The sequence below is a fragment of the Schistocerca piceifrons genome, chromosome 1 (genome assembly GCF_021461385.2).
Source record: "Schistocerca piceifrons isolate TAMUIC-IGC-003096 chromosome 1, iqSchPice1.1, whole genome shotgun sequence".
NCBI classification, from domain to species: Eukaryota; Metazoa; Arthropoda; class Insecta; order Orthoptera; family Acrididae; genus Schistocerca; species Schistocerca piceifrons.
Genome location: NC_060138.1, coordinates 1,044,138,783 through 1,044,166,049, shown reverse-complemented (window position 1 = coordinate 1,044,166,049; position 27,267 = coordinate 1,044,138,783). Strand labels below are relative to the sequence as shown.

Sequence of the window (27,267 nt, the reverse complement as noted above, 5' to 3'; positions counted from 1 at the left end):
GCGAGACGATAACGCGAGGAAAGTCGTATCGCCGAAGCGCGCTGCTTTGTGGTGCGAGTGACTCGCCGCCTGACGAGGCAACGAGTTATCGTCCAGGAAGTCGTGCTGTTGCGTCAGCGGAACGATGCCTGACTCAAAGCTCCCCGCTTACCCGCAGCGTCCTGGGATGCTGCTGCCTGGCGCGCGAAAACGCACACACACAAAAGTAGCTTTAGCGCCGTAAGCATCTGTAAAGGCATTCTCAAGCTGTTGTCCAAAATGACAGAGTTGAAATGCGCGGTCCAGTTACGTGACCACCGCTCATGTTCCACGTCAACATGCAATAGTCGCACACGGCAGGTGGCAGCACTACCACTCCAGTGTATGAAAAGCGTGTTGGGAGCACACGGAACACAGTACAGTCGTTGTCGTAATGCGGAAACGGAGCTATTTATCTGACACCCAAACGTACATGATCATTGGCTTTCGGGACAACGGCCGGCCGGTGTGGCCAAGCGGTTCTAGGCGCTTCAGTTTGGAACCGCGCGACCGCTACGGTCGCAGGTTCGAATCCTGTGTCGGGCATGGATGTGTGTGATGTCCTTAGGTTGGTTAGGTTTAAGTAGTTCTAAGTTCTAGGGGACTGATGACCTCACATGTTAAGTCCCATAGTGCTCAGAGCCATTTTTTTTCGGGACAACAGTGGAAGCGTTTCCTAAGGCCGGTATTACACTATCAAATTTCTTCGTCCAATATCTTTGTCAAAGATATTTGATGGTGTATTAGGGAACTTCGTCAAATGTTGTCCAATATTTGATCAAATCTAGGGCCTCGCTGTAGATTTGATCAAAGAAGTCGCTTGTCTTCTGTTCACTGCAATGTGACATGTTACCACCTGGAGCGCTAGCATCGCTGCAGCATTCTGTCGTCTGTAGTGTTTTAATAAACATTGCTGGTAAATACAAGTGGTGTGTGCCGACAACTACAAAATTAATAGAGATGTATGAAGCTGATGAGGCGCTTTACAACGTGAGGCACGCTGAATACAAAAATAGATTAACAAGATTGGAGACCTGACCTGACCTGACCTAACCTAACATAACCTAACCCAACCCTCTCCTGTAGCAAGGAATCAACCGTTGTGTCTTCTGCAGATGTAGCGGTTCTTAAGTGAATATTGCGCTTTGTGATATGAGGCTACACTTCATTGAAGACATACAGAAATGTATGGTTCAAATGGCTCTGAGCACTATAGGACTTAACATCTATGGTCATCAGTCCCCTAGAACTTAGAACTACTTAAACCTAACTAACCTAAGGACATCACACAACACCCAGTCATCACGAGGCAGAGAAAATCCCTGACCCCGCCGGGAATCGAACCCGGGAACCCGGGCGCAGGAAGCGAAGAAATGTATGCTCATCCATTCTTAAGTAATTGATGTACGTACGACTCGACGTCCTCCACTATAAGCTCACGTAACAAGTTTTGTTGAATGCTTTTATCGTGTTGTCGTAAAACCCACGGCTTCACCCAGGTGTGTTTCCTGTTTTTCCCCCACTTCTCTTCTGCATGTGCACACAGTGCAATTGTGGTACATGCAACTGCTGCGGTTAATAACAAGTTGTTGTTGTCAGACATCTTGAACTTTGACGAAAAATATGATGAAAGTGTAATACCCATTCTAGCACTACGTCAAAGATCTTTGTCAAATATATTTGACAGAATATTTGATTACATCTTTGATCAAATCTTTGACAAAGAACTTTGATAGTGTAATACCGGCCTTAAGAGCTAAATTTGAAAACTGTTGTCGTGCCCGCATGGTTAAAGTATCTCTGTGCATAGGAAAATGGTGCTATCCAAAACCGACGGCGACACAACTGCGGTGTACCATGGGCCACAGATGACAGGGGTGAATGACGGCTGTGCAGATGTACACGGGTGAACAGACGTGCCGTTGTTGAGCAACAGACCGCCCAGGTGAACCAAGGGGCTGCAAACAGTGTCTCCTCAACGACCGTTCAGCGAACGTTGCGGCGTCCGGACCTCCGCAGCAGGTACCTGGTCATGCACCCATGCTGACTGCTGTCCATCGGCGATGAAGGCTGGATTTGCACGTCACTACCGCAACTGGACACCCATTAAGTGGCGACAGGTGATCTTTGGAGATGAAACACGTTTTATGTTCCGTAGGATAGATGCCGTTGGCGTGTATGCCGTGAAACGTCTAAAACCAGACACGCTGCAACCAGGAGGAAGCGTTATGGTCTGGGGAATGTTTTCGTGGCATTCCCTGGGTGATTCTACATCTACATCTACATTTATACTCCGCAAGCCACCCAACGGTGTGTGGTGTAGGGCACTTTTCCAGTCGCGTATGGTTCGCGGGAAGAACGACTGTCTGAAAGCCTCCGTGCGCGCTCGAATCTGTCTAATTTTACATTCGTGATCTCCTCGGGAGGTATAAGTAGGGGGAAGCAATATAATCGATACCTCATCCAGAAACGCACCCTCTCTCGAAACTTGGCGAGCAAGCTACACCGCGATGCAGAGCGCCTCTCTTGCAGAGTCTGCCACTTGAGTTTGCAAAACATCTCCGTTACGCTATCACGATTACCAAATAACCCTGTGACGAAACGCGGCGCTCTTCTTTGGATCTTCTCTATCTCCTCCGTCAAGCCGATCTGGTACGGATCCCACACTGATGAGCAATACTCAAGTGTAGGTCGAACGAGTGTTTTGCAAGCCACATCCTTTGTCGATGGACTACATTTTCTAAGGACTCTCCCAATGAATCTCAACCTGGTACCCGCCTTACCAACAATTAATTTTATATGATCATTCCACTTCAAATCGTTCCGCACGCATACTCCCAGATATTTTACAGACGTATCTGCTACCAGTGTTTGTTCCGCTATCATATAATCGTACAATAAAGGATCCTTCTTTCTATGTATTCGCAATACGTTACATTTGTCTTCGTTAAGGGTCAGTTCGGACTGATAAAAACAGTTTTAGAAGGTTATGTAGAAGGGAAAAGAAAGCGAGGAAGGAAGAGATTCCAGATACTGGATGACATGATGGACGGTACAACATACAGCAGCCTTAAGAAGGAAGCAATGGATCGCAGAAAATGGAGAGGCAAAGGACCTGCTAATATAGCAGATAACTGATGATGATGAAGGGTCAGTTGCCACTCCCTGCACCAAGTGCCTATCCGCTGCAGATCTTCCTGCATTTCGCTACAATTTTCTAATGCTGCAACTTCTCTGTATACTACAGCATCATCCGCGAAAAGCCGCATGGAGCTTCCGACACTATCTACTAAGTCATTTATATATATTGTGAAAAGCAAACGTCCCGTAACACTCCCCTGTGGCACGCCAGAGGTTATTTTAACGTCTGTAGACGTCGCTCCATTGATAACAACATGCTGTGTTCTGTTCGCTAAAAACTCTTCAATCCAGCCACACAGCTGGTCTGATATTCCGTAGGCTCTTACTTTGTTTATCAGGCGACAGTGCGGAACTGTATCGAACGCCTTCCGGAAGTAAAGGAAAATAGCATCTACCTGGGAGCCCGTATCTAATATTTTCTGGGTCTCATGAACAAATAAAGCGAGTTGGGTCTCACACGATCGCTGTTTCCGGAATCCATGTTGATTCCTACAGAGTAGATTCTGGGTTTCCAAAAACGACATGATACGCGAGCAAAAAACATGTTCTAAAATTCTACAACAGATCGACGTCAGAGATATAGGTCTATAGTTTTGCGCATCTGCTCGACGACCCTTCTTGAAGAGTGGGACTACCTGTGCTCTTTTCCAATCATTTCGAACCTTCCGTTCTCTAGAGACTTGCGGTACACGGCTGTAGGAAGACAACAGATCGACACTATTCTTGGGGACCATGTGCACCCCGACATGCAGTTTGTTTTTATTCAGCACGATGGCATCTACCAGCAGGATAATGTAACGCGTCACATATCTCGCAATGTACGAGCGTGGTTTGAAGAGCACCAGGATGAGTTTAACGTACTCCCTGGCCTCCAAACTCCTCAGAGTTAAATCTGATCGAGAATCTGTGGGACCTCTTCCATCGGGCTGTTCACGCCATGGATCCGCAACCGATAATCCCAGGGCAGCTGGCCACGGCAATGGAGTCGGTATGGCTCCACGTACCTGTCAGTACCTTCCAGAATCTCGGTGACTCGCTTCCTGTACGTTTCGCGCTAGTGGTTATTTAAGCTTTTGGCAGGTGGTCGCATTAATGAGACTGGTTGTTGTTGTTGTGGTCTTCAGTCCTGAGACTGGTTTGATGCAACTCTCCATGCTACTCTATCCTGTGCAAGCTTCTTCATCTCCCAGTACCTACTGCAGCCTACATCCTTCTGAATCTGCTGAGTGTATTCATCTCTTGGTCTCCCTCTACGATTTTTACCCTCCACCCTGCTCTCCAATACCAAATTGGTGATCCCTTGATGCCTCAGAACATGTCCTACCAACCGATTCCTTCTTCTAGTCAAGTTGTGATACAAACTCCTCCCCAATTCTATTCAATACCTCCTCATTAGTTACGTGATCTACCCATCTAATCTTCAGCATTCTTCTGTAGCACCACATTTCGAAAGCTTCTATTCTCTTCTTGTCTAAACTATTTACCGTCCATTTTTCACTTCCATACATGGCTACACTCCGTACAAATACTTTCAAAAACGACTTCCTGACAATTAAATCAATACTCGATGTTAACAAACTTCTCTTCTTCAGAAACTCTTTCCTTGCCATTGCCAGTCTACATTTTATATCCATTCTACTTCGACCATTATCAGTTATTTTGCTCCCCAAATGGCAAAACTCATCTACTACTATAAGTGTCTCATTTCCTAATCTAATTCCCTCAGCATCGCCCGACTTAATTCGACTACATTCCATTATCTTCGTTGTGTGCAAGTGGTGCCCCATAACACGTAAACTGGAAGAAAGTTTGCAAAGAGTGAGTCAGTGATTTTGGTCCAGCGTGCTTTTTGTCGACGTTTGGCACCGATCTGCTTGCGCCCAAAAACATTCGTCGTTGGTATCGCCAATTTGAAGATGGTTCAAATGGCTCTGAGCACTATGGGACTCATCTGCTGTGGTCATAAGTCCCCTAGAACTTAGAACTACTTAAACCTAACTAACCTAAGGACACCACACACATCCATGCCCGAGGCAGGATTCGAACCTGCGACCGTAGCAGTCGCACGGTTCCGGACTGCGCGCCTAGAACCGCGAGACCACCGCGGCCGGCCCAATTTGAAGAAACAGAATGCTTGTGCAGTAGTAAGTATCCAGGCAGCTTGAACGGAGTACACGACAGTCTACTCACCGCGCAAGCAGAGAACCGGCAATGCTTCATACGACTCTCTGGAGAGTTTTAGGGCGTCGTTTGGCCTATAAACCATGCAAACTACAATTAGTGTAAGCTCTTCGCGTTGGTGAAAAAAGGACATGTCGACTTTAGCAATGCTCTGCTAGAGAACATGGAAGTAAATACATTTTTACCTCGGTTACCGCACGATATTACTGAACACGAAAGAGACTCACCTAAAGTGAATATTTTTTGTGTCATTTGCCATAGGTAAGGCTTCTTTGTTTTAGGAAAACACAATGACTGGAATGAGCTATCTTCAAATGCCGCAGAATCGGCTTTCCCACAACTTCAGAAGGATTCCGATGACTTCATTTCCAACAGGATGGAGCTCCATCACACTGGCACAAAAACGTACTCTGCCTCAACGCTGGATGGGGTGCATGACACCCGAGACACTGCCCTGCATTCTTGGCCTCCAAGATCACTGGACGTGACCCCATGCGATTTTTTTCTTGTGGGGATATGTGACGGAAAGTGTGTTCGTCTCCCCTTTACCTCGTGACATAGAAGAAGTGAAGAACAGAATAACAGCCGCCGTAACTTTTGTAAAAGCGGATACATTATGTACATGTTATGCTGAATTTAGCTATCGTCTAGATGTTGTTCGTGGTGGAGCTGGTGGGCACAGAGAGTATTTATAATAATAGCTAAAACTTTAAGATTTTGTGAGTATTTTGCAATGCAACACGTGTTTCTAGTATGTTTTTATCATCAAATATGGAGCCTTGTTACCACTCGTTCTTTTTGAAACATCCTGTATTATGGAATAGAATCCTGTGTTTGACAACGGAAGTAAGCTAATGCATCATCCTTATGGAAGTAACTAGGTGGCTAGGGAGAGCACTCACCTAACTCGGAGTCATTGTCTTCGCCGCTCTTCTGTCTTTCTTTTTGAAGGCGTATCTCCTCCTTCCTCTCCATTATCACCTGAAACAAAGTATTTCCGGATCACACTCGAGTTTTTAAATTATACAACATAACTGTCATTATCTTTTGCGCCAGTTCGAAACAGGTAATTTTGTTCTTTCCCGGAAATCTGGCACATTCTATGCAACAAATTCACGTAGGATTATAATAGTAATGTATTTTCTTTTGTGGAAAAGCTTCCAAAACAGGAGTTTCATTGCCCAGATCGCAGTTGATACATATCCTGATTAATAGTTTTAGCAAAGTTATACTGACGCCTTCAGATTGTTAGGTATGCGTAGCACATTGCCATCCGGCCACTGAAAACATGGAGGTAAACCACAGAAAAGACACTCCCATGCAAAAAAAAGTACACTGAAATAAATGCCACAACTATATAAGGAAGGCACGGAGATGTCAAATGCATCAGATAGAGCGCATCTGCTGCTGTTAAATGTGTATATGTTGACAACCGGCTCCGTACGTCCGGAAAGTTGTCAAAAGAACTACATAAAACTACAGAGTGTCACCAGGTGGCAGCAGTCTCGTGCATAATAACAATTTCTTTTGTGTTCTAGTGATATGTACCAGTTAAGCAAGAAACCACGTGCATTTTTGGCCGGTACCCACAACAGTTGCACCTCGTCATCCCGTTAGCTGGAGACCTCTGTGCAATAACAATTTGATGCAATAAAGAATGAAGGAGACTGCATACAATGATGCTGCTGCCATATGGTAATAAAGTAGATACCTAATCAGCGAGATGTGATAAGAAACGGATAGCAGGAAATACTAATCCTTAGAGACACAAAAAGAATGTACGGTGAAAGGGAAGCTCTCCGGTGAGAAAAAACAACAAAAGTTGAAGCTATGATAAACAGATCGCTAGGATATTGTAAGTAGGCTGTTTAGGTTTGACGGACACACGTCCATATCGTCCGCTCACAAAATTCTGCCATCTCTCTCCCCACATCCACCATTGCTGGCGGCTCACCTCCAACTGCGCAACGCTACGCGCTTTTCACATCCAACTGCCCAACACTACAATAGCGAATGTTCCAACAATGCCAACCAGGCACAGATTGCACACAGCACAGTCAGTGATTTTCATACAGAGCGCTACGTGGCGTTACCAGCATAAAAAGGATGGAGCGTACAACACCTCCACCGACTACTTATCACTGATTGCCGAGATAAATGAGAAATGAAAATACCGAGGTGAAGCAGACACAAAAAATAACACGCAACAAGACAAAGTAACAAAGAAGAAGTAGTCGAAAGCCTGGTGTGTCAAATTCAAAGTCAGTGGAGCCATAGGCAGCAAAATCACTACTCATGCAATGCACCGGATTTCCTTTTTGCTCCCTAGCGGCACTACCATTGTCCAAGAATTTTTATAGGAATAGATGAACAGTTTATTTTTATGCACACATACAATAAATGTTACTGTCGTGGTTCGCTGCAGACAGTTATAAACGTGTTACTGTGTATCATGGTAGCGGGAAACACACGAGAATAACGTGGAAAATAAGCTGAAAATAAAGGAAGATAAAGAAGGAAGGAAGAAAGATTAACGTTTAACGTCTTGTCGACGACCAGGTCATTAAAGGCGGAGTACAAGCACGGCTAGTGAGAGAAGAATGCTCACATTCAGAGAAATTGTGTTGATGATAGTCAAGTGTTTAATACCAAATAAATTAATAGGATACGGAACAGATCCGGTGTGGTACACAAAACAGGGCAGAACATTGCTAAAGAAGCAACGAAACGATCATGCCAAATTTTAAAGAACGCAAGATCTCAAAGGTTGCCGGCGGATGCTCCGAATCTTATCGGTGACTTCCGTGCGAGATGCTTTTAATGGTTCCCAAGAGGAAATTTTGGCTCTAAATTTGACAGAAAATACAAATAGATTATGATCGCATGTATAGTATACCACCGGGAAGACTCAATCAGTACCTTCACTGTTGCAGCAATGTGATGTTAACAGCGACAGCACAATCAAAGTGGAGTTAGTAAACATGGTTTTCCAAAATTCTATCACAAAGTAAGATGCAGTAAGTGTTCAGATTCAAGGAGAGTTGCCAAGCCTACCGAGGTGGTCGAGCGGTTCTAGGCGCTACAGTCTGGAACCGCGCAACCGCTACGGTCGCAGGTTCGAGTCCTGCCTCGGGCGTGGATGTGTGTGATGTCCTTAGGTTAGTTAGGTTTAAGTAGTTGTGAATTCTAGGGGACTGACGACCTCAGAAGTTAAGTGCCATAGTGCTCAGAGCCATTTGAACCATTTTTTAGAGTTGCCAACACGAGTAATTTGGAAGTAGACACCTTCGTGTAGCGAAGCAACCTGTCATTTAATAAAGGCAAGCCTTCCGGTGCATACTGTAAACCAGTCAGGTTCCTTTCAGAATATGTTGATGAAATAGTTCTATTTTTAGCAGTCAAGTGCAACCTCTCGCTCAGCAAAAGACATGTAGCTGAAGAATGGAAAGCGGCACAAGTCACACCAATGTACAAGAAAAGAAACGTACGTAATCCACTGAATTATAGACCCATATCGTTGACAAGATTTGTTGTAGGATTTTGGAACGTATCCTGTGTTCCAGCATAATGAAGTATTTCGAGGCAAACAATGTATTTACACATAACCAGTACTTATTCAGAAAGTATCTACCACGCGAAACGATGCTGGCTCTTTATTCGCACGAAGTAATGTGTGCCATCGACAGAGGATTTCAGGTTATAGCCATAGTCACAAATTTCTAGAAAGGTTTTGACACCGTTCCTTACAAGCGTCTCCTAATCAAATTGTATGCCTATACAGTATCGTCTAAGCAGAGCGACTTGATTTGTGGTTTTCTGTCGCAGTCCGTAGTAGTTTACAGGAAATCACTTAGTGAAACCAAAGTTATATGGTAGGATTCCCAAAGAAAACGTTAGAGGAGAATCTGAGCAGCTTTCTTAGATTGTTTTTGAAGAAGTCCTCGTTTACTATATAACAAAGTCATCAGAAGATCAAAACGAATTACAAAATTATTTGGATAAGATATCTGCACGACACGAAAAGTGACTGTTAACCCTGAACAACAAAAAGTGTGAAGTTTTCCTCGTGCTAGTTTGTCTGTGAAGTGCATACTTCGGAGAATACTGTGTTGGGAGGACAACAACTAAACGTGCATAATAAGTACCGCGTGCAGGCAGTAGGGCCAAATGATTTTGAATCCAGAATTCAGTTATACCAGTGGATTATCCTGCGCGGTATAGTAGTGTCAGCTGAGACCTCTTTCAACCGTAATGGTGTCTTCAAGCGCCGCAATAGCTATGTCTGTTATGATGAAAATTGTTACGCTTTCGTCAGTAAAAAATTGAATATTCTTTTCTGAAAACGGGTTCTTTAAATAAAGGTACTCAATTTAAGATCCTCTATTATCTGTATAAATTTGACCCTAGTGGCCTACATCACCCAGTATAATACCTGGAACTCGTAAGGCTGAGGCTTCGTACATTACTGACTGTAGTAGACCTGTCTTATTCTTGTAGTCTCAGACGATAAAAAAATGAGTTTTAGTGTCCAAATCAACGATGATTTAGTTAGCTATTGAATAGTTTTGAAAGTGAAACAGTCTCAAAGACAGAAGAACTTGCTAAGATATATCAGGTACCGATTCACTTGAGGAAAGCTACAGTTCCTCTAGACAAGAGATTTGTTAGAAGATACGTGTACGGCCTATACTGGAATATTGCTGAAACATGTGGGATTCGTGCTAGGTCAGAGTAAGAGAGGACATAAGGAGTATACAGGGTGGTCCATGGATAGTGACCGGGCCAAATATCTCACGAAATAACAGCACTGCCAAAGGTCAAACGGATATCAACAGCGTTTTTTTAAAATAGGAACTCCCATTTTTTATTACATATTCGTGTAGTACGTTAAAGAAATATGAATGTTTTAGTTGGACCACTTTTTTCGCTTTGTGATAGATACGAATACGTAATAAAAAATGGGGGTTCCTATTTAAAAAAAACGCAGTTGATATCCGTTTGACCTATGGCAGCGCCATCTAGCGAGCCAACCATAGCGCCATCTGGTTTCCCCCCTTCAAGCTAGACAAGTTTCGTTCTTTGTAGTTTTTTCGTTTGATGCTTATTTCGTGAGATATTTGGCCCGGTCACGATCAATGGACCACCCTGTATAAAAGAAAGTGCGAGGGTGTAATGCTTGTCTGCCTCGGAATTTGGGGATCAGGAAATCTTGAAAAATCTGACTGGTAGTATGACCAACACCTCGCAAAAACCAGCTTACAAACGTGGCTTTAGTACAGAACCTATGGATATTCTTCAACACCATACATGTACTTCTCGTATGGACCGTCAATAGAAATTTAGACTAATAACATTTTGCATAGAAGTATACGAGAGCAAGCAGCCACTCTTAACGGTATGGAACGGAAAGAAATGTACATCCTATTGTACCAAAAAATGCTCTCTGCCACATAGTACGGAGTATAGCAGTATACGCGGAGAACAAGAAGAGTATGAACCATAAACTGCTAGCATCGACTACCTTGCAGGCAAATGAACCGTTGGTTTTAACGACATATGAACACGTTAAGCTTACGAAAGTTCAGAGGGATAGTTAAACTCGTTTCTCTTACGACTAATTCCCTTGGCTTTCAACAGCAATACCGCCGCATGTTAGTCACCTTGCACTTGCAGCTGTAAGTGAACGCAAGGTCAGGCAGTAATCGCTGGAACAAGAAGCGCGGTTGTGAACTCTCCGTCCACTGCGTCGGCCAGAGTACTGCACATCTGTCGTAACGTGTTTTCTTTTCTTACGTATTTTGTCTCAAGGTAAATGACTTCGTGTGAGTGAAAGGACAGACGAAACTCTTGTGGAGCCTGTTTCTTGAAGGCGTTCCGTATTTTCGCTACAGTTTCACACTAAGCGTTCCGTTGTACTGTATTACTCGAAACCACATTTTGTTTGGTTGTCAAAATAGATGGAAGTCAGATGAACAGAATAGATGCTCCGGCATTTTAGCAAACATCAGCTTTTTACATTGTCAAGGCGTCTTCATGGGCGGACGCATAGTTCTGAAGAAAGATTTTTTTTTTCTTTTCTCACGATTTTCATTCACCGAGCTGGTTACAGTATTTGGGTAACATTCATTGGTTAGTTTTTTAGCCCTGATAAGGCAATCAACAAGAAGATCACAGAAAACACTGGCTGTAATCTTTTCAGCTTCCACCCACGGCTCTGAATGTTGCTTCGTCTCTCATGAGAAGCAGTCTCACTCATTGCAAAATACCACGCATAGAACCAGTTTGTTTTTTAAATATTCTAAACAGTGGTGAGAAATACGTTTCTGTATTTGCTTTTTGTCGTCAGTAAACAGATATGCACCCGTCTTACGCAATGCTTTCTCAGAGTTAATTCAGCATTTAACATTTATCCTACTCGTTCGTCTCAAATGCCTATACGTTTTATCACCAAGTCTCCAATTCAACAGTGTACACTTTCTCAACTTTTCCATCTGTAATTGCAGTTTTGGATTGGTTTTTACTTGAGTAAATTTCGGTAAACGAAAAACACAAATGATTTAACCAACCATATCATAACAACTTCAACATGGCAATGAACCGTACTGAAGTAATAACTTCATCAGGGTATGATTTTATAGTTTCTTGATCAGGTCAAAACCCACGTAACAGGACTACTTGAACACACAACAGCAACAAAACTATTTCGCAGCTCTAGTTAACATTTGATTCACGTTAGTGTGTAACGTGCAGCACCAAAATAAAAACAAAATTTTCGTAACATCAAAGCTATCAGTTTGACAGCCCGAGAAGTATCTGCAGTGTCGTCACACTGATGGTCATGCCATGATTCGTTTTCTGCTGTTAGAATGACTACTGAATGGCACAGGATGCCATTTCATAGGCCCTGCGTTGGTGGATTACGTCAATGTTGTTGCCAGCTGATGCCAATCTTTTATTAATGATGCCTCCTGGACCACAATTTATGGGTTCCTCCAGGTGACCGATTTTAAAAAAAATCAAGTTCAGATTTTTCCCGTAAATCTACTGTTTTGATGCGGCCTGCAACGATTTCCTGGCCAATATATTGGGATATTACAGGCACGATCATTCGAAGCAAAAGAGTCCAGTAAGCATGGGCTCCAAAATGCATACCTTAAGAGCTACGAGCACTTCGTCTTCGATACTGTGAAACAAATCTCTTCTACTGTTATCTCTTTGCTTTTCGGATTTCAAGAGGTCGTGGTATGGACCAAAATAAGAAAAAAATGCCCAGTAAACATGGCCTCTAAAGTGCATACCTTAAGAACTATGAGATCTTCGCTACTGTGAAACAAATTTCGTTTACTGAACACGTGTTCATAGCTGTTAAAGGTATGTATTCTGGGCCCCAATTTTACTAGAAAGTTTTGCTTCGAGTGATCGTTCCTGCTATATCCATGAATATTGCCCGTTCCTCTCTGGATACCCTAAATACTCCAGTTTCTGTTTCCCCCTACATTTTTCATCCTTTACGGCTTTCTCTACTAGCACGGAAGTTATTCTCTGTTGTCTTAACTCAAGTCCTTACCATCCTGCTCACTCTTCTATTCAGTTTTTACGGCCTATTTATTTCCTCGCCGCATTCGGGAGGACGACGGTTCAATCCTGCGTCCGGCCATCCTGATTTAGGTTTTCCGTGATTTCCCTAGATCTCTCCAGGCGAATGCCGGGATGGTTCCTTTGAAAGGGCACGGCCGCTTTACTTCCCCATCCTTCCCTAATCCGACCTTGTGCTCCGTCTCTAATGACCTCGTTGTCGACGGGACGTTAAACATCAATATCCTCCTCCTCCTCTTTCCTTGCCGATTCCGACAAGGTTTTCCTAATTTTTTATCAGTCCACTTAAATTTCAACGTCCTTTCCTAACAGACATCTTAAACGCTTCGTTTTTCTTCTTTTATAGTTTTTCCACAGCCTATCTTTCGCTTCCAAACAATTCTGTGACCCAAACGTACATATTTAGAAATATGGGACCAAACTGCTGAGGTCATCGGTCCCAAAGCTTACACACTACTTAATCTAACTTACGCTAAGGACAACACACACACCCATGCCCGAGGGAGGACTCGAACGTCCGACCGGGAGAGCCGCGCGAACCGTGGCAAGACGCCCTTTGACCGTGCGGCTACCCCGCGCGGCAGAAAATTATTCCTCAGAGTAATACCTGAGTTTCCACACTAGTACACTTCTTCTAACGGCGAATACTCTATTTACCTACGGTAGTTTTTTTGTTGTCTTCTTCTTGTTTCATGACTGACGATTTATTTTGCTTCTCTTCACTTCCTCCATTACGAGGTCCCTGCTTTTGAGGTTAGGTTTGTCGCCATTCTTATTTCTGATGCGTTTCAGTACTGCCTTCTTTCTGTGGTTTACTCTCAATCCATATTCTGTGATCAGTAGACCGATCATTCCATTCAACGTGTACTGTAATTCTTCCTTACTTTTACAGAGCCTAGCAATATCTTCAGCGAAACATATCATTGATATCCTTTCACGCAAAATTTTTGTTCCCACTTCTGAACATTTCTTTTATTTCCTTCATTGCTTCTTCGATATACTGGTTGAACAGTAGAGGAGACAGAGACTGGACCCCTGCCTTATGTCTTTTTTAACCCGAGTACTTCTTTCTTTGCCTTATTCCCTCACGGGCCTTGTACATTTTGCGTATTACCATCTTTCCCTGTAACGTACACCTATTTTTCTGAGTATTTCAAATAATTAGAACCACTTCACGTTGTCGAATGTTTTTTCTCTGTAGACAAATCGTGTGAAAGTGTATTACTGCTATTATCAACATAATAATTACCTTTCTGGAGCATGTATCCTAACGTCCAACTTATCGTCGTGTAATGAACGCTCAGTTTTCATTTCTGTTCTTTTGTATATCATTTTCGTCTGTAACTTGTATTAACGAGCGAGCGGTCATGCTAATTGTATGGTAATTCTTTCATCCGTCTGCCCTTATCATCTTCGAAACTGCGCGATTGGTAGTATTCCGGAAGTCTGTTGGTATGTCGCTATTATCATATATCGTATACGCTAACTTGTGTTTAATTTCCACTTCTCCCAATGATTTTAATAATTCCGTAAGAATCTACACGTCACTTCTATCTCGTCGTGTAGTAGACGTTAAAAATTAAACTTCCTTCTTGCTTCGTCTTGGTGTTTTTCATCTCAGATCTGAAGTCTTGTGGAAGTTTACCGGAAAAGCTTGTTTAATACGTAAATTAACTCCTCATCCGTGTGGATCGAAAACTGTATCAAGTCTTCCGCAAAGAAAGTTGATAGGAAGAAGTGAACAACATAATTGTAGTTATTTCCGGATTCGTGGATCATGTGTAATAGCTCGAAGATTTAATTCAGCATTTGCAAATCTGAACGGGATAGTTTAGGTGTACATAAGGTAGAACTGAATAAGTTACGCAAAAGTTCTACCTGACTCCCTTACCTTATTGGAGAAACCGTGAAGAATTTCGATACATTTCTCGTGCTTCTTATATAAAGACGTCAGCCTGAAGATCCAGTCTGGCTGTAGCCACATCTTAGCTTGTCTGCTCTGCACAATAGACCCAATCCTGTAAAAAAAGAAGGATCTGTTACATATTTATCTGTATTGTAAATGCCACTATATTAGTAACACGCCAGCAACGGCGAGTTTCAGTTATGAAAAATTAATTATTTGCAAAAGAAAACGGGTGCATTTGTAACGACGCGGTTTCGAGACATCAGTGCTTTCAGATTTCCGGTAATTTTTGTTGCTTGTAAGTTCACAGAAGTGTGGAAACAGAAATTAGCTTGTTTTAATTATTTTTGGAGTAGTTGTTAACATGTAGTTTAATTAAGTTTCAATGTATTTCTAGCGTACATGCTCAGCTTTATGCGTGCTAGACTATACGAAACGTTATTATCCACGATAAATGTTGAAAACTAAATTGAGGTAATACATAATGAATAGAAATCTATTCAGATGGCTCAGATGGCTCTGAGCACTACGGAACTTAACATCTGTGGTCATCAGTCCCCTAGAACTTAGAACTACTTAAACCTAACTAACCTAAGGACATCACACACGTCGATGCCCGAGGCAGATTCGAACCTGCGACCGTAACGGTTGCGCGGTTCCAGACTGAAGCGCCTAGAACCGCTCGGCCACTCCGGCCGGCTAGAAATCTATTACCGCAGTAATAGGAAAGCATTGCTCTGCCAGATGTTAAACAGCGGGTATGGCCGACTGGCTGAACTCTTATGTTCGTTACTAAACGAAGTGACGGCGATGGGATACTCCACAGTGGTCTATTGACAGCGCCCTAGTGAAGCTGGTTTGCCATTTTCTTCCCTAGACCCATGGTTGATATGTCAGGTATAATTTTGCCCTGAAGACTGCGATATAATTCTACTGAATCCTCCACTCTTTTCGTAAATCACAGATTGATTGCTAGTACTCTTGCTAGCATTCGAATTACGCCCAACTGATTGTTTCAGAAGGAAGGACCTTCGTTCATCATAAAATCAAATTTTGCATTATAGAAGCTGGTTCTGACGCAACGTAACCAACAACACTTTCGGTCACAATATAAAATATCTTGAAAATGTCTGTTACTTTTCATATCACGCTTTTTACTTATATTTGCTTCATCAGCTTTCTTCATGTGATTCAAGTTTTCGGATTTGGTTTCCGTTTTACACAGAATCCCCTGCATTAATAACATTTACCGGCAGCTAGAACCACCTCTTACTCCTCTTATTTGCAGTGACAGGCTTTGTGAGGGATAGTTTTCATGGAGTATGCCATAACGAATAAGACCGCTTCAATCTTTATTTATGGTCCAGTTACGATTAATTTCGCGGCGTTACAGCCACATCTTCTGGGATACATATTTATTTCATAATTTATTCCAAACGATAACCAGTAGATGACCCAACATTCTTTGTTCAACTGTGATGAAAATGTTTAAACGTCAAGGGTCGGTAGTCCAATTTCAAATAGAGTAGAATTCAGGGAACATCATCCCGATACAGGAAATCTAAGGCTTAACCTCGTCGTGACAACAATAGGTCAGCACTGACCACCTAGGTGAACTGAACTGAGCCGACGCTGATCTGAAGAAGTGGCTCAAACGCCGCGAAACTAGTTGGATCAGAAAAAAAGATTTATCATACAGCTGCAGCAGTCGTCTTTATCACGGTATAATCCTACAGCTGTGAATGCCCAGAATAAAATCTTGTTTCCATGGAGTACTCCCCAAAACTTATTTTTTGGACTAGTTCTTTGAAACGCATTCTGAAAGAACTGACGTATCACAGTCGACAGTCGATGTACGATGTAGAAATACAGCGATACAGTTAATGTGTTTCAATTGAGAGACGATGATGTAATTAGTATTAATTAATTGCAACATCGAAAACTCGCGAAACACTTTGACTTGGTTTTGTTCGTAACTTCTCAAGCCAAAGTATTTCGTACGTGTAAAGAGCAATCAAATGAAAACGAGATATATGGAAAAAAGTAAGTCAGCTATTTATTATTTTAAAAGTAGTCGCCATAACTGGTAATAGGGGAAGGCGGGGCAAGACGGGGAGATGGGGTAAGACGGGGAAGGGCTATAAGCTACAGTTACAGTGCTGCCATCTGTGGATAGCTACGTCAACATCATCAATACACAGGTCTCAGTGTGTTGACATTGCTGAACCTTAATTTCGCAGCGGTTTCCGCGAGCTTTTCAAGGTACGTACAATTGTTATACTGATTTGCAATGTTTTACATCTTTCGAGGTCCTAAAACATGTATTTCGTGAACATTTGTCCAGACTGTATATGTAGCACTGAACAGTACGTCTTATTAACAGTAAACTGCTGTGTCAGTAGTCAATGATCACTAAATAGTGTTCATGTAGGCGTAACATAACCCGACAGCATGGTAGGGGGCAAGACGGTGTGGGGTAAGATGGGGAGCTTCCCCGTCTTGTCCATACTATTTGTCCAACCATTACGTTCTTATGGTCTCATCTGTTTACCTCGCTGCGTGTTTTGAACACGTACATTATACGTTGAAGTTTATTCTGCAAAGCCTTCACTCATTCAGCTACAATGTCCACAGCAGTGAACGGGTTTCGGAAAACAGGCATTTGGCCTGTAAACAGAAATGTGTTTCAGGAAAGTGATTACCTTCCCTGTTCAACTACAGACATTCATCAAGCTCACACATCTGAAGCTACAGAAACAGAAGACCAAATACCAGAGATGCTGTCAAGACGTAAAACACCTGAACAATTAACAACTGATGATCAAGCCCCTGTTTCGCCTAACTTTCAGGTTACCAACCGTGAAATGGTGTTAGCTACTCCAAAGGTGGATAAAAGAAACCAAAAGGAAACCATCTAATAGGCGTGGAAAACCCATTGTTTTAACAGAATCTCCTTATAGGAGTGAACTATCCGAAGAAATTAAACGAAAAGGAGTCGCCAAACGTGCTGCATGTAAACGAAAGCTCTTCTCAAAGACGTTTAATAAACCTGGGATACCACCAAAAGGACATAATGACAACGAAAAAGTGACGAACGTTACTGACGTCTTTAACACCCCTTCATGCTCAAGGGATAATAAACTGAGGTCGAATGACAAGGAGGAAGAGAGTGAAGAATCTTTGTACTGCTATGACTTCTCTGAAGGAGGAGGCTGGATACGGTGTTTTAGCTGCGGATGCTGGGCCCACGACACTTGTGCTATGTGCTATGTGAAAGTAAGAGGCCTAAATAAAACGTAATACCTGAGTGTACAATTCGCAAAATCATATTTCGAAGCCTTATCGTCACATGACATCGTTATTCCAGTCCTTATTTAAGCTTTAGAGATGAATTCATGCTAGTTCCACATCTTACCCCGCATATGGGGCAAGACGGGGAATTGGTAGTTTATGTTTCAAATCGAGATATTTCTAACTAAATGTAACAAGTTTGCAAGTTTCTTTGCATGCTTTTGTAACTCAATGGTTAAGTAAACAAATGATAATCAAACCTATTTGAATTTGTTTATTTTTGACCCTTTTGTAAGGGTTTAAAGTTAGCTTCCCCATCTTGCCCCGCCTTCCCCTACATTTATTCCCCAGTGTGACAAGACGGTCGACGCCTTCATGGAAAAATGTTTGCTGTTGGCCACGGAACCATCATTGTAACCACGCGAGCACCTCTTCGTCTTCAGGTCTCCAAAAATATGAAAATCGGATGGGAAGAGATCGGGGCTGTATGGAGGATCTGTAGCCAGAGAGGCTTCTGCGGGGCCCGCCCACATTTTGGCAAGGTTGTTTCAAGTACGCTGCAGCCACCTCTCGCCGCTCAGTAGAGTCCAGTTGTGGTATTGGCCTGCAAGTTCCACCCTTCGTCGCTGATGAACAGCAGTCAGCATGGGAGCATGCAGCAGGTGCCTGCTGCGGAGATCCACACGCTGTAACGTTCGCTGAACGGTCGTTAAGGAGATACTCTTGGTAACCCCTTGGGTCATCTGGGGGTCAGTTGCTCAACAGTTTCTTGTCTCCAGAACGACATTTTCACTCTGCAATGGAGTGTGCGCTGATATGATACTTCCTGGCAGATTAAAATTGTGTACCGGACCGAGACTCGAACTCGGGACCTTTGCCAGGAAGTTTCATATCAGCGCACACTCCGCTGCAGAGTGAAAATCTCATTCCGGAAACATCCCCCAGGCTGTGGCTAAGCCATGTCTCCGCAATATCCTTTCTTTCAGAAGTACTAGTTCTGCAAGATTCGCAGGAGAGCTTCTGTTAAGTTTGGAAGGTAGGAGACGAGGTACTGGCAGAAGTAAAGCTGTAAGGACGGGGCGTGAGTCGTGCTTCGGTAGCTCAGATGGTAGAACACTTGCCCACGAAAGGCAAAGGTCCCGAGTTCGAGTCTCTGTCCGGCACACAGTTTTAATCTGCCAGGAAGTTTCATATCAGCGCACACTCCGCTGCAGAGTGAAAATCTCATTCTGGAAACATCCCCTAGGCTGTGGCTAAGCCATGACTCCGCAATATTCTTTCTTTCAGGAGTGCTAGTTCTGCAAGGTTCGCAAGAGAGCTTCTGTTAAGTTTGGAAGGTAGGAGACGAGATACTGGCAGAAGTAAAGCTGTGAGGAAGGGGCGTGAGTCGTGCTTGGGTAGCTCAGTTGTTAGAGCACTTGCCTGCGAAAGGCAAAGGTGCCGAGTTCGAGTCTCGGTCCGGCAAACAGTTTTAATCTGCCAGGAAGTTTCAGTTTCTTGTCTATTCGACCGTACATATCTCCGCAACCGTCGTTCAATCCCGCCATCTATGGCCCGCCTCGGCACCTGTTGTGTATAGCGCATTTTGCTATGCACGGTATGCTTTAACCACGACGACATGCTGACAATTTAAGAACTTAGTTGTTTCGGATATGTTTCCAGCCTTCACCCAAAGGCACTGATCACGCCCATGGACGTCAGGTAAGTCGCTCAGCTCCCGCTTTACAACGAATCCAATGTTTTCCGCGTCCCCCAGACACGCTTTACGTACTCTCCACTATAATGGCTGCCATTTGTCGTCTATGAGAGGTTATTGCGCGTCAACGTTGAACATAGGCGGCATTCACATTAAAGTGACTGGACCGTGTTACACTGTCTATTCGTCCGTAAGTTTTATGGAGGAATGTACAGAGGTAGATCTCAGCATGTCTATTATGCATGCTTGTGAAGTGCACGGTTTGTTACGAAAGATTATAGAAATGAACTAGAAATATGAAAACTCCTGCCATTTAGCCTCATCCTCTCGAACATTACCAGATGAGCGCCTAAGGCAGTTACCCTCAAACAACAGACGAGTCAGCGTCAACAGTGTCACATACTGTCATTGTATAAGGCATTGCTGGCAGGACAGGACTCAGCCCGAATTACGGAGCCACGCCCCGAAAACCGCGAACTGTACGTCGCCATTTCTCTTCCCACCCTTGTCCAAACTCCAATGGTGAAATATTTTTACACCACCCAGATTCTAACTGACTTTATTTCGATCGACAGCCAACTGCTTGGGAAATGGAGACACGTTAACAGGGACTTAACAAGTGTACTTTGTATGTGTTCTATTTACATATTTTCAACAACTTGTTGAAGTTCATAATCTTTCTGATTACGTCGTCTCATAAATTGTTTGTTCACGAGCAGATAGTTGCATTTAGTTAATAGTGGCTTTCTACATATTCATTAAACTAAAGGTTACTAGTAGGGCTATAGCTAGGCATGTCTACTGAGTGTTGCTAATGAGTCTACTGCAATACACCGACGGAACCGCGAGACTGCTACGGTCGCAGGTTCGAATCCTCCCTTGGGCATGCTTGTGTGTGATGTCCTTACGTTAGTTAGGTTTCAGTAGTTCTAAGTTCTAGGGGACTGATGACCTCAGATGTTAAGTCCCATAGTGCTCAGAGCCAATACACCGACGGAAAATACTGCGAGTCCATCTGCATCCCCATCATTGGGTCTGACGGAAAATCATTTACTGCAGTATAGCGACGGAAAATACTGAGAGTCCTTCTGCATCTCCATCCATGTTCTGACGGAAAATCATAGGTCAAAATCCTACTACCCTTATCGCTGTTTACTAGACGACCTTACAAGCCTATGAGAAATGTGAGTCTTGCCTCACTGTTTGTGGCTATCAGATGATGCAGTGTTTTGGGAAGAGGCCAACGTTAGCTTAGACGAAAGTGGGTGGCTGTGTCAGATGTTTACAGAGGTTTCCAACTTGACCGCTGTAATGATGCATCGGAGATACTGTTGCGACTGGAATCATTCTAAGACTTCACGTATCCAAGACGATTTCATCACTGGTCAGTTAATCTTCGTGAATAGGAGAGTTGACATTTGATCTTCTGTGCGACCATAGGACATAACGAATCTCCTTGAACGTGCACTGTCTGGAAACAGTACCATCACTAACATTCGTCCATAAGTGCTTTTTGATGTGTTCTATGATTTAAGTAACTGTTCCTTGATGGAACATAAATTTTTTAAGGAAAACTTATTGATAAATTCCGTCGAATGTTTCTGTAGCTTTTTTATATTATGCCAATATACATTTTGAAGTCTCAGCTTCATCATCTAGGCTTTCTGTTGTTATCTAAGAATATTCATTGTGACGTCAACATACAAGAAACGAGTATCTGTGTTAAACACAAAATAAATTCACAAAATTCGCAGACTCGCGCTTCTTGAACCGAGAATCGAACCCCGAAACCTTGCTTTTCAGGACAGTGCTCTTAACGGCTGAACTGTCCAGAGAAAGAGAGAGAGAGAGAGAGAGAGAGAGAGAAGCAACTTAAAACACTTAGTAAAAGCAAGTCTTCCGTTCCAGATTGTATACCTCTTAGGTTCCTTTCAGTGAATGCTGATGCAATAGCTCCATACTTAACAATCATTTACAACCGCTCGCTCGACAAAAGATCAGTACCAAAAGAGTACAAAGTTGCAGAGGTCACGCCAGTATTCAAGAAAGGGAACAGGAGTAATCCTCTAAATTACAGGCCATATCACTCACTCGTCTAGTAAAGTCATCAGAAGAGAAAAACCAATTGCAAAACGATTTAGGTAAGATACCTGTATGGAGTGAAAATTGGCAATTGGCCCTATGTAATGAAATGAAATGTCGTGTGACGAGGGCCTCCCGTCGGGTAGACCGTTCGTCTTTCGATTTGACGCCACTTCGGCGACTTGCGCGTCGATGGGGATGAAATGATGATGATTAGGACAACACAACACCCAGTCCCTGAGCGGAGAAAATCTCCGACCCAGCCGGGAATCGAACCCGGGCCCTTTGGATTGACAGTCTGTCGCGCTGACCACTCAGCTACCGGGGGCGGACGCCCTATGTAATGAAGTGAGGTCATCCACACGAGTGCTGATAGGAATTCGTTAATTAAGCGATAAATCAATCTAATCTAAAGGCCGTAAGTTCAACAAAATACCTACGAATTATAATTACGAACAACTTAAATTGGAAAGAACACATAGAAAATGTTGTGGGGAAGACCAACCAAAGACTGTGTTTCATTGTCAGAACACCTAGAAGATGCAATAGATCTTCTAAATAGATTGTCTATGCTATGCTTGTCCATCCTCTTTTGGAATACTATTGCGCGGTGTGGGATCCTTACCAGACAGGATTGACGATGTACGTCGAGAAAGTTCAAAGAAGGGCACCACGACTTGTATCATCGAGAAAAAGGGGAGAGAGTGTCATGGACACGATAAAGGATTTGAGGTGGACAGCATTAAAATAAAGGCATTTCTCGTCGCGGCGGGATCTGCTCACGAAATTTTAATCACCAACTTTCTCCTGCGAAAATATTACGTTGACATCGACTTACGTAGAGAGAAACGATCATCATAATCAAATAAGAGAAATCAGAGCTTGTACGGAAAGATACAGGTGTTCGTTTTTTCCGTGCGCTACTCTAAAGTGGAATTGGAGAATTATTGTGAAGGTGGTTCGATGAACCCTTTGCCAGGCACTTAAGTGTGACTGCAGGGTAGCCATGTAGATGTGGATGTAGATGTAGACAGGGCAGAGTGTGGCTTCTGAGTCGCGCCTAGATATCTCAGCTGGTAACAGCAATGCACATGAAAAGCGACGTTTTGGGTTGGAGTCCCAGGGCGGCATATTGTTTTAAGCTATCAGTACGTTTCAAAACAACGTGTCCGCAGCTCGTGGTCGTGCAGTAGCGTTCTCTCTTCCCGCGCCCGGGTTCCCGGGTTCGATTCCCGGCGGGGTCAGGGATTTTCTCTGCCTCGTGATGACTGGGTGTTGTGTGATGTCCTTAGGTTACTTAGGTTTAAGTAGTTCTAAGTTCTAGGGGACTGATGACCATAGATGTTAAGTCCCATAGTGCTCAGAGCCAAAACAACGTACACACAGCTGTAGAGTGAAACATTACTTCCTCTAATAAGTCTAAGCGTTGCAGATTTTATATAGGTGAATACAAAATGTTTTAGTGTTTAAGAAGCTTCAGTAGTCTGAAATATTTGACCATTCTCTAGTGAGATACTTCTGCATATCAAAACGAAACAAGCAACCTACAGTATAAGCTGACAAATCTTTTTAATTATGTGACCTATTCGAAGTGTTTCGGAATGATAGAAGTTAATTTTTCTCTCTCATTATGTTAAATACCACAACAATCATTTCTTTTTTTCTAATTCACATTTACAACTGATTTGTATTCTTTCTTTTTTTTTCAGCCCAAAGAGTTTCAGCTGGATTGAGCCCTGGAATCGGTGGATTGTAATCAGCCACTTTGGGATTGTCAGACAGTAGCTAATGCTTCGTGTTTTCGCTCAGTACCCCGATAAAATTCAAACGCTTGTATTTTCTCTCTCCTATACTACTTAGTTTTTAAAATGCTGAGATTTTCTTTCTGGTACCGTCGTTGCTGTCACTTATCCCTCTCACCGATCAACATACAATCCACATCTTGATGTTGCCACCGGCTGCATTTGACGCTACAGCGTGTATTTCTGAAGATCACTTGTTGCTTCGATTGTCCCTACAGTTATGTCTTTTCATTACAATCACATCGTTTCATAAGGATTCGCGTTCATGAACGCCCTTTCTAGTAAAATGGTGCCCCTATTTACATAATTTTCGAGCAGCATCATTCTAGCAAATTTACGCCCGTAGTATTCTTCTATACTGGTTTCAATGGTTATCAAGGGATGGATTCTTTCACCTTGATGTAGAGACATTCTGCTGGTTGCTTGAGGGTACTGTTGGGATTTATCGTGCAAACGGATGGTTGTTTCTCACGAAGAATCAGTTTCCTCCGTCGCCCTTTTTTGAAAGTGATTTCTGTCAGTAGTTTATCTCAAATGGTCGTGTCGTATTACCCTTTAAGGTACCTAATACTCTAAGAACGATGCTAATTTACCAGGCAAACATTTTTGTGTCTTGCTAGAAATGAAGTCAGCAGCAGAACATCGCAACCCAGAATAAAAATTAAAATATGTTATCTGAAGTATTTGCCCACGAAATTATGAAAAACGTGGCCTCATCCATTCCTAAAGTAATTCACACCTATGGTTCCCATATGAAGTACGGTATAAACAACATTTATGTAACATCATTTATATAATGTTTTGGGAACAAGTACTACATAAGCAAGAAATATTTGACGAACCACTGAATATTCCAAGTTTTCAGTATGATACAACGATGTTTCACGAAACTACTTGTAGTCCAGAAATGGAGGGAATGACCAGAATGTTACCTTATAACTTAATTAGTAATCTCAATCTCAGAAATAACAAGAATCCTGATGGCCGGTTTCGCGCGCTCATACACACACACAGACAAAAACACACACACACACACACACACACACACACACACACCCTTACCACTAGGGTAAAGCACCGTTAAAACATTTTGCCTGTATTTGCCCCGCGGTTGCAATGTTGAATATATATTTGTATATCATTGTGTTATGTTTTCCTAACAAATTTTTTTACGCTAGCGGTAATTCTGTTCACAGTCACTGTAGTAAATAAGATGACAAATGGACGGAAAGATCCTGGAAGCAGCAACTTTCATTAAATATCAGGGAATATGCATATGGAGCGATTGCAAGTGGAGCGACCACGTAAAACTAATCGTACAAAAAGGAAGATGCCAAACTGACAAGGAGACAGCGCCTAGTCGTCATTACCGCTTTCATCCATATTTATGGTATGCGCAGTGCATAGTCAGATATAAAAGTGACAGAATTGGGGGCTCCAGATGGCCAAGCGTTTTAAAAAAAGCTAAATTTTTGGCGTTGGTCGGGCGACGCCATTTATGTTACCAATTTCTCCAAACAGCGGTTGACGCAGTGGAATGGGTGTAGAAATGTAATACGAGTGTCCTGGGGTCGATTCCCTATGCGGAAAGCATTATTTTTAATTTTTTGTTATTTACACTGTAGATAAACTGAAATAAAGCTCAATATACTGTCTTTATTAGTATCTTCATCAATGACCTGTACAGGACAGACAAAACAGAATTTTGGATTGCAAATAATTACCAAGAAAGGTTTGTACTCACAGTACCCGCGAGTCCCCTGCAATCGTGTTTCCAGCTAGGGATAGTAATTAAAGCGTATGGGATTTCGTACTCCTTAAGTTTAATTTCGACCTTCGACCAGGCCGCGGTAGCTGCACGTTAACAATAGACTCCCCTGTTTTTACGATGAATATCACACCAGCACGCGTAAATCATCAACGGTAAAATAGTAACCGAGTCTAATATTGTATACGAAATTCTCGTGTAGGTCTTACAATGCTTTCCTGGAAAATATTTGTAATCCCAATTTTCCTTTGCTTTTGCTTTTAATGTCTTAAATGAAAATATTAATAAATACAGTATATTGAGCACTAGTTCGGTTTATTTGCAGTATCAGAAACATAAAAAAGGAAAATAAAAATAAAATTCCCTCCCAGGGACTCGACCCCACCCTCTACAGATTATCATACTGAAGTTTATCCGTTGCGCCAAATTCAACCTTTAAACAAAGCTAACAGAAACGGCCCATCGCTAGCCCGACCCGAGCCAAAAATGCATTTCTTTTGAACTCTTGGGCATCTGGAGCTCCAGCTCCTGTCACTTCCATATCTGGCCAAATCTGGATGAAGTCGGTGAGGACTAGTAGTTGTGAGATTCATTGGGAAAGTCCTCAAGAAATATATTGTTCATCCACGAAAGAGGTAGCTTACAAGGACCTCACTCTATCTGCAAGTGAAACAGGAAAGGAAATGAGCAGTGGTGGTACAAGGAACCCTCCGCTATGTTACACACGGTGGGTGGTGGCTTCCCGAGTATGCATGCAGATGGAGCTGTAGATACACGAATATTGCTAATCAGACTGGGACCTGTACAAGACTGAATTGATAGAAGAAATAGAGAAGATCCAAATACGAGCAACGCGTTTGGTTTCGTTTAGTAAGCGTGAAAGCAACACGGAGATGATCATCCAACTCAAATGGCACACGTTACAAGTGAGGCGGTGTGCTTTGCGATATGTGGTTTACTGTTAATATTCTGTGAGTGTGCATTTCTAGAAGAGTCAACCTGCGTATTGCTTCCTCCTACGAATACTGCGCGAAGAGACAGTGAAGGTCTTTAGAGCTCACATGTAGACTTACCCACAGTCGCTCTTCCCGCATACCATTTGTGACTCGGACAATAAAGGGGGCGAGTGACACTGGTACATAGAGTACACATCGACGCACACAATAATGTGGCTTGCAGAGTATGGACGTAAATGTAATTGTAACTTGTGATCACAAGGGATATCGGTTGATGATAGGGCTAGTGTCTTCCTCTGCGCACATTTGCTCTGGGTAGATTCAGTCCATTTTGATCAGTGATGGTGCTTTCTAAGCTTTCTGTATCGGGCGAGGTTGCGCAGTGGCATGACAGTGCACTCGTATTTGAGGGAACGACATTTTCACTGTTTAGCACATGTCCAGTTTACGTAAACAGATGTGCCATTGTGTACTGTGTGTGCGTGTTGCTTGTGTGTTTTTGTGATCTACCAAGTATCTGTGAGCGATATTCTAGCAGAATGCAAAGCAGACAACAAAACACGACTATCATAGAGCAAACCTTGACAACCACGACCTCCAAAGTAAAGTTGTGTGGGGAACTATCAGAGCCCTCTGAAATTCGCACAGGTGTCTGACAAGGCGATGACCTCTCACCTCTCCTTTTCAATCTAGTGTTAGATGAGGTAATAAACGAATGGGAAACATCACAACAGGGGATAACCTTAGGAAACCTACAGATTAAATGCCTGGCTTTTGCAGACGATTTGGCGATTGTCACGAAAGGTATAAAGGAAACAAAAGACGCTATT

General features: G+C 42.8%; 1 protein-coding gene across 1 annotated transcript in view; it reads right to left on the bottom strand.

Annotated features, from left to right (window-relative positions):
* The window catches only part of LOC124777454 (cytochrome P450 4c3), a 315,881-nt gene that overhangs the window by 162,279 nt on the left and 126,335 nt on the right, over positions 1–27,267 (bottom strand). The window contains exons 6-8 of the mRNA XM_047252874.1: positions 14,828–14,954; positions 6,270–6,321; positions 3,457–3,480 (exon numbers count right to left, since the gene is read on the bottom strand). Of these exons, the coding sequence (XP_047108830.1) occupies positions 3,457–3,480; positions 6,270–6,321; positions 14,828–14,954 (203 nt within the window). The remainder of the gene's footprint in view (positions 1–3,456; positions 3,481–6,269; positions 6,322–14,827; positions 14,955–27,267) is intronic.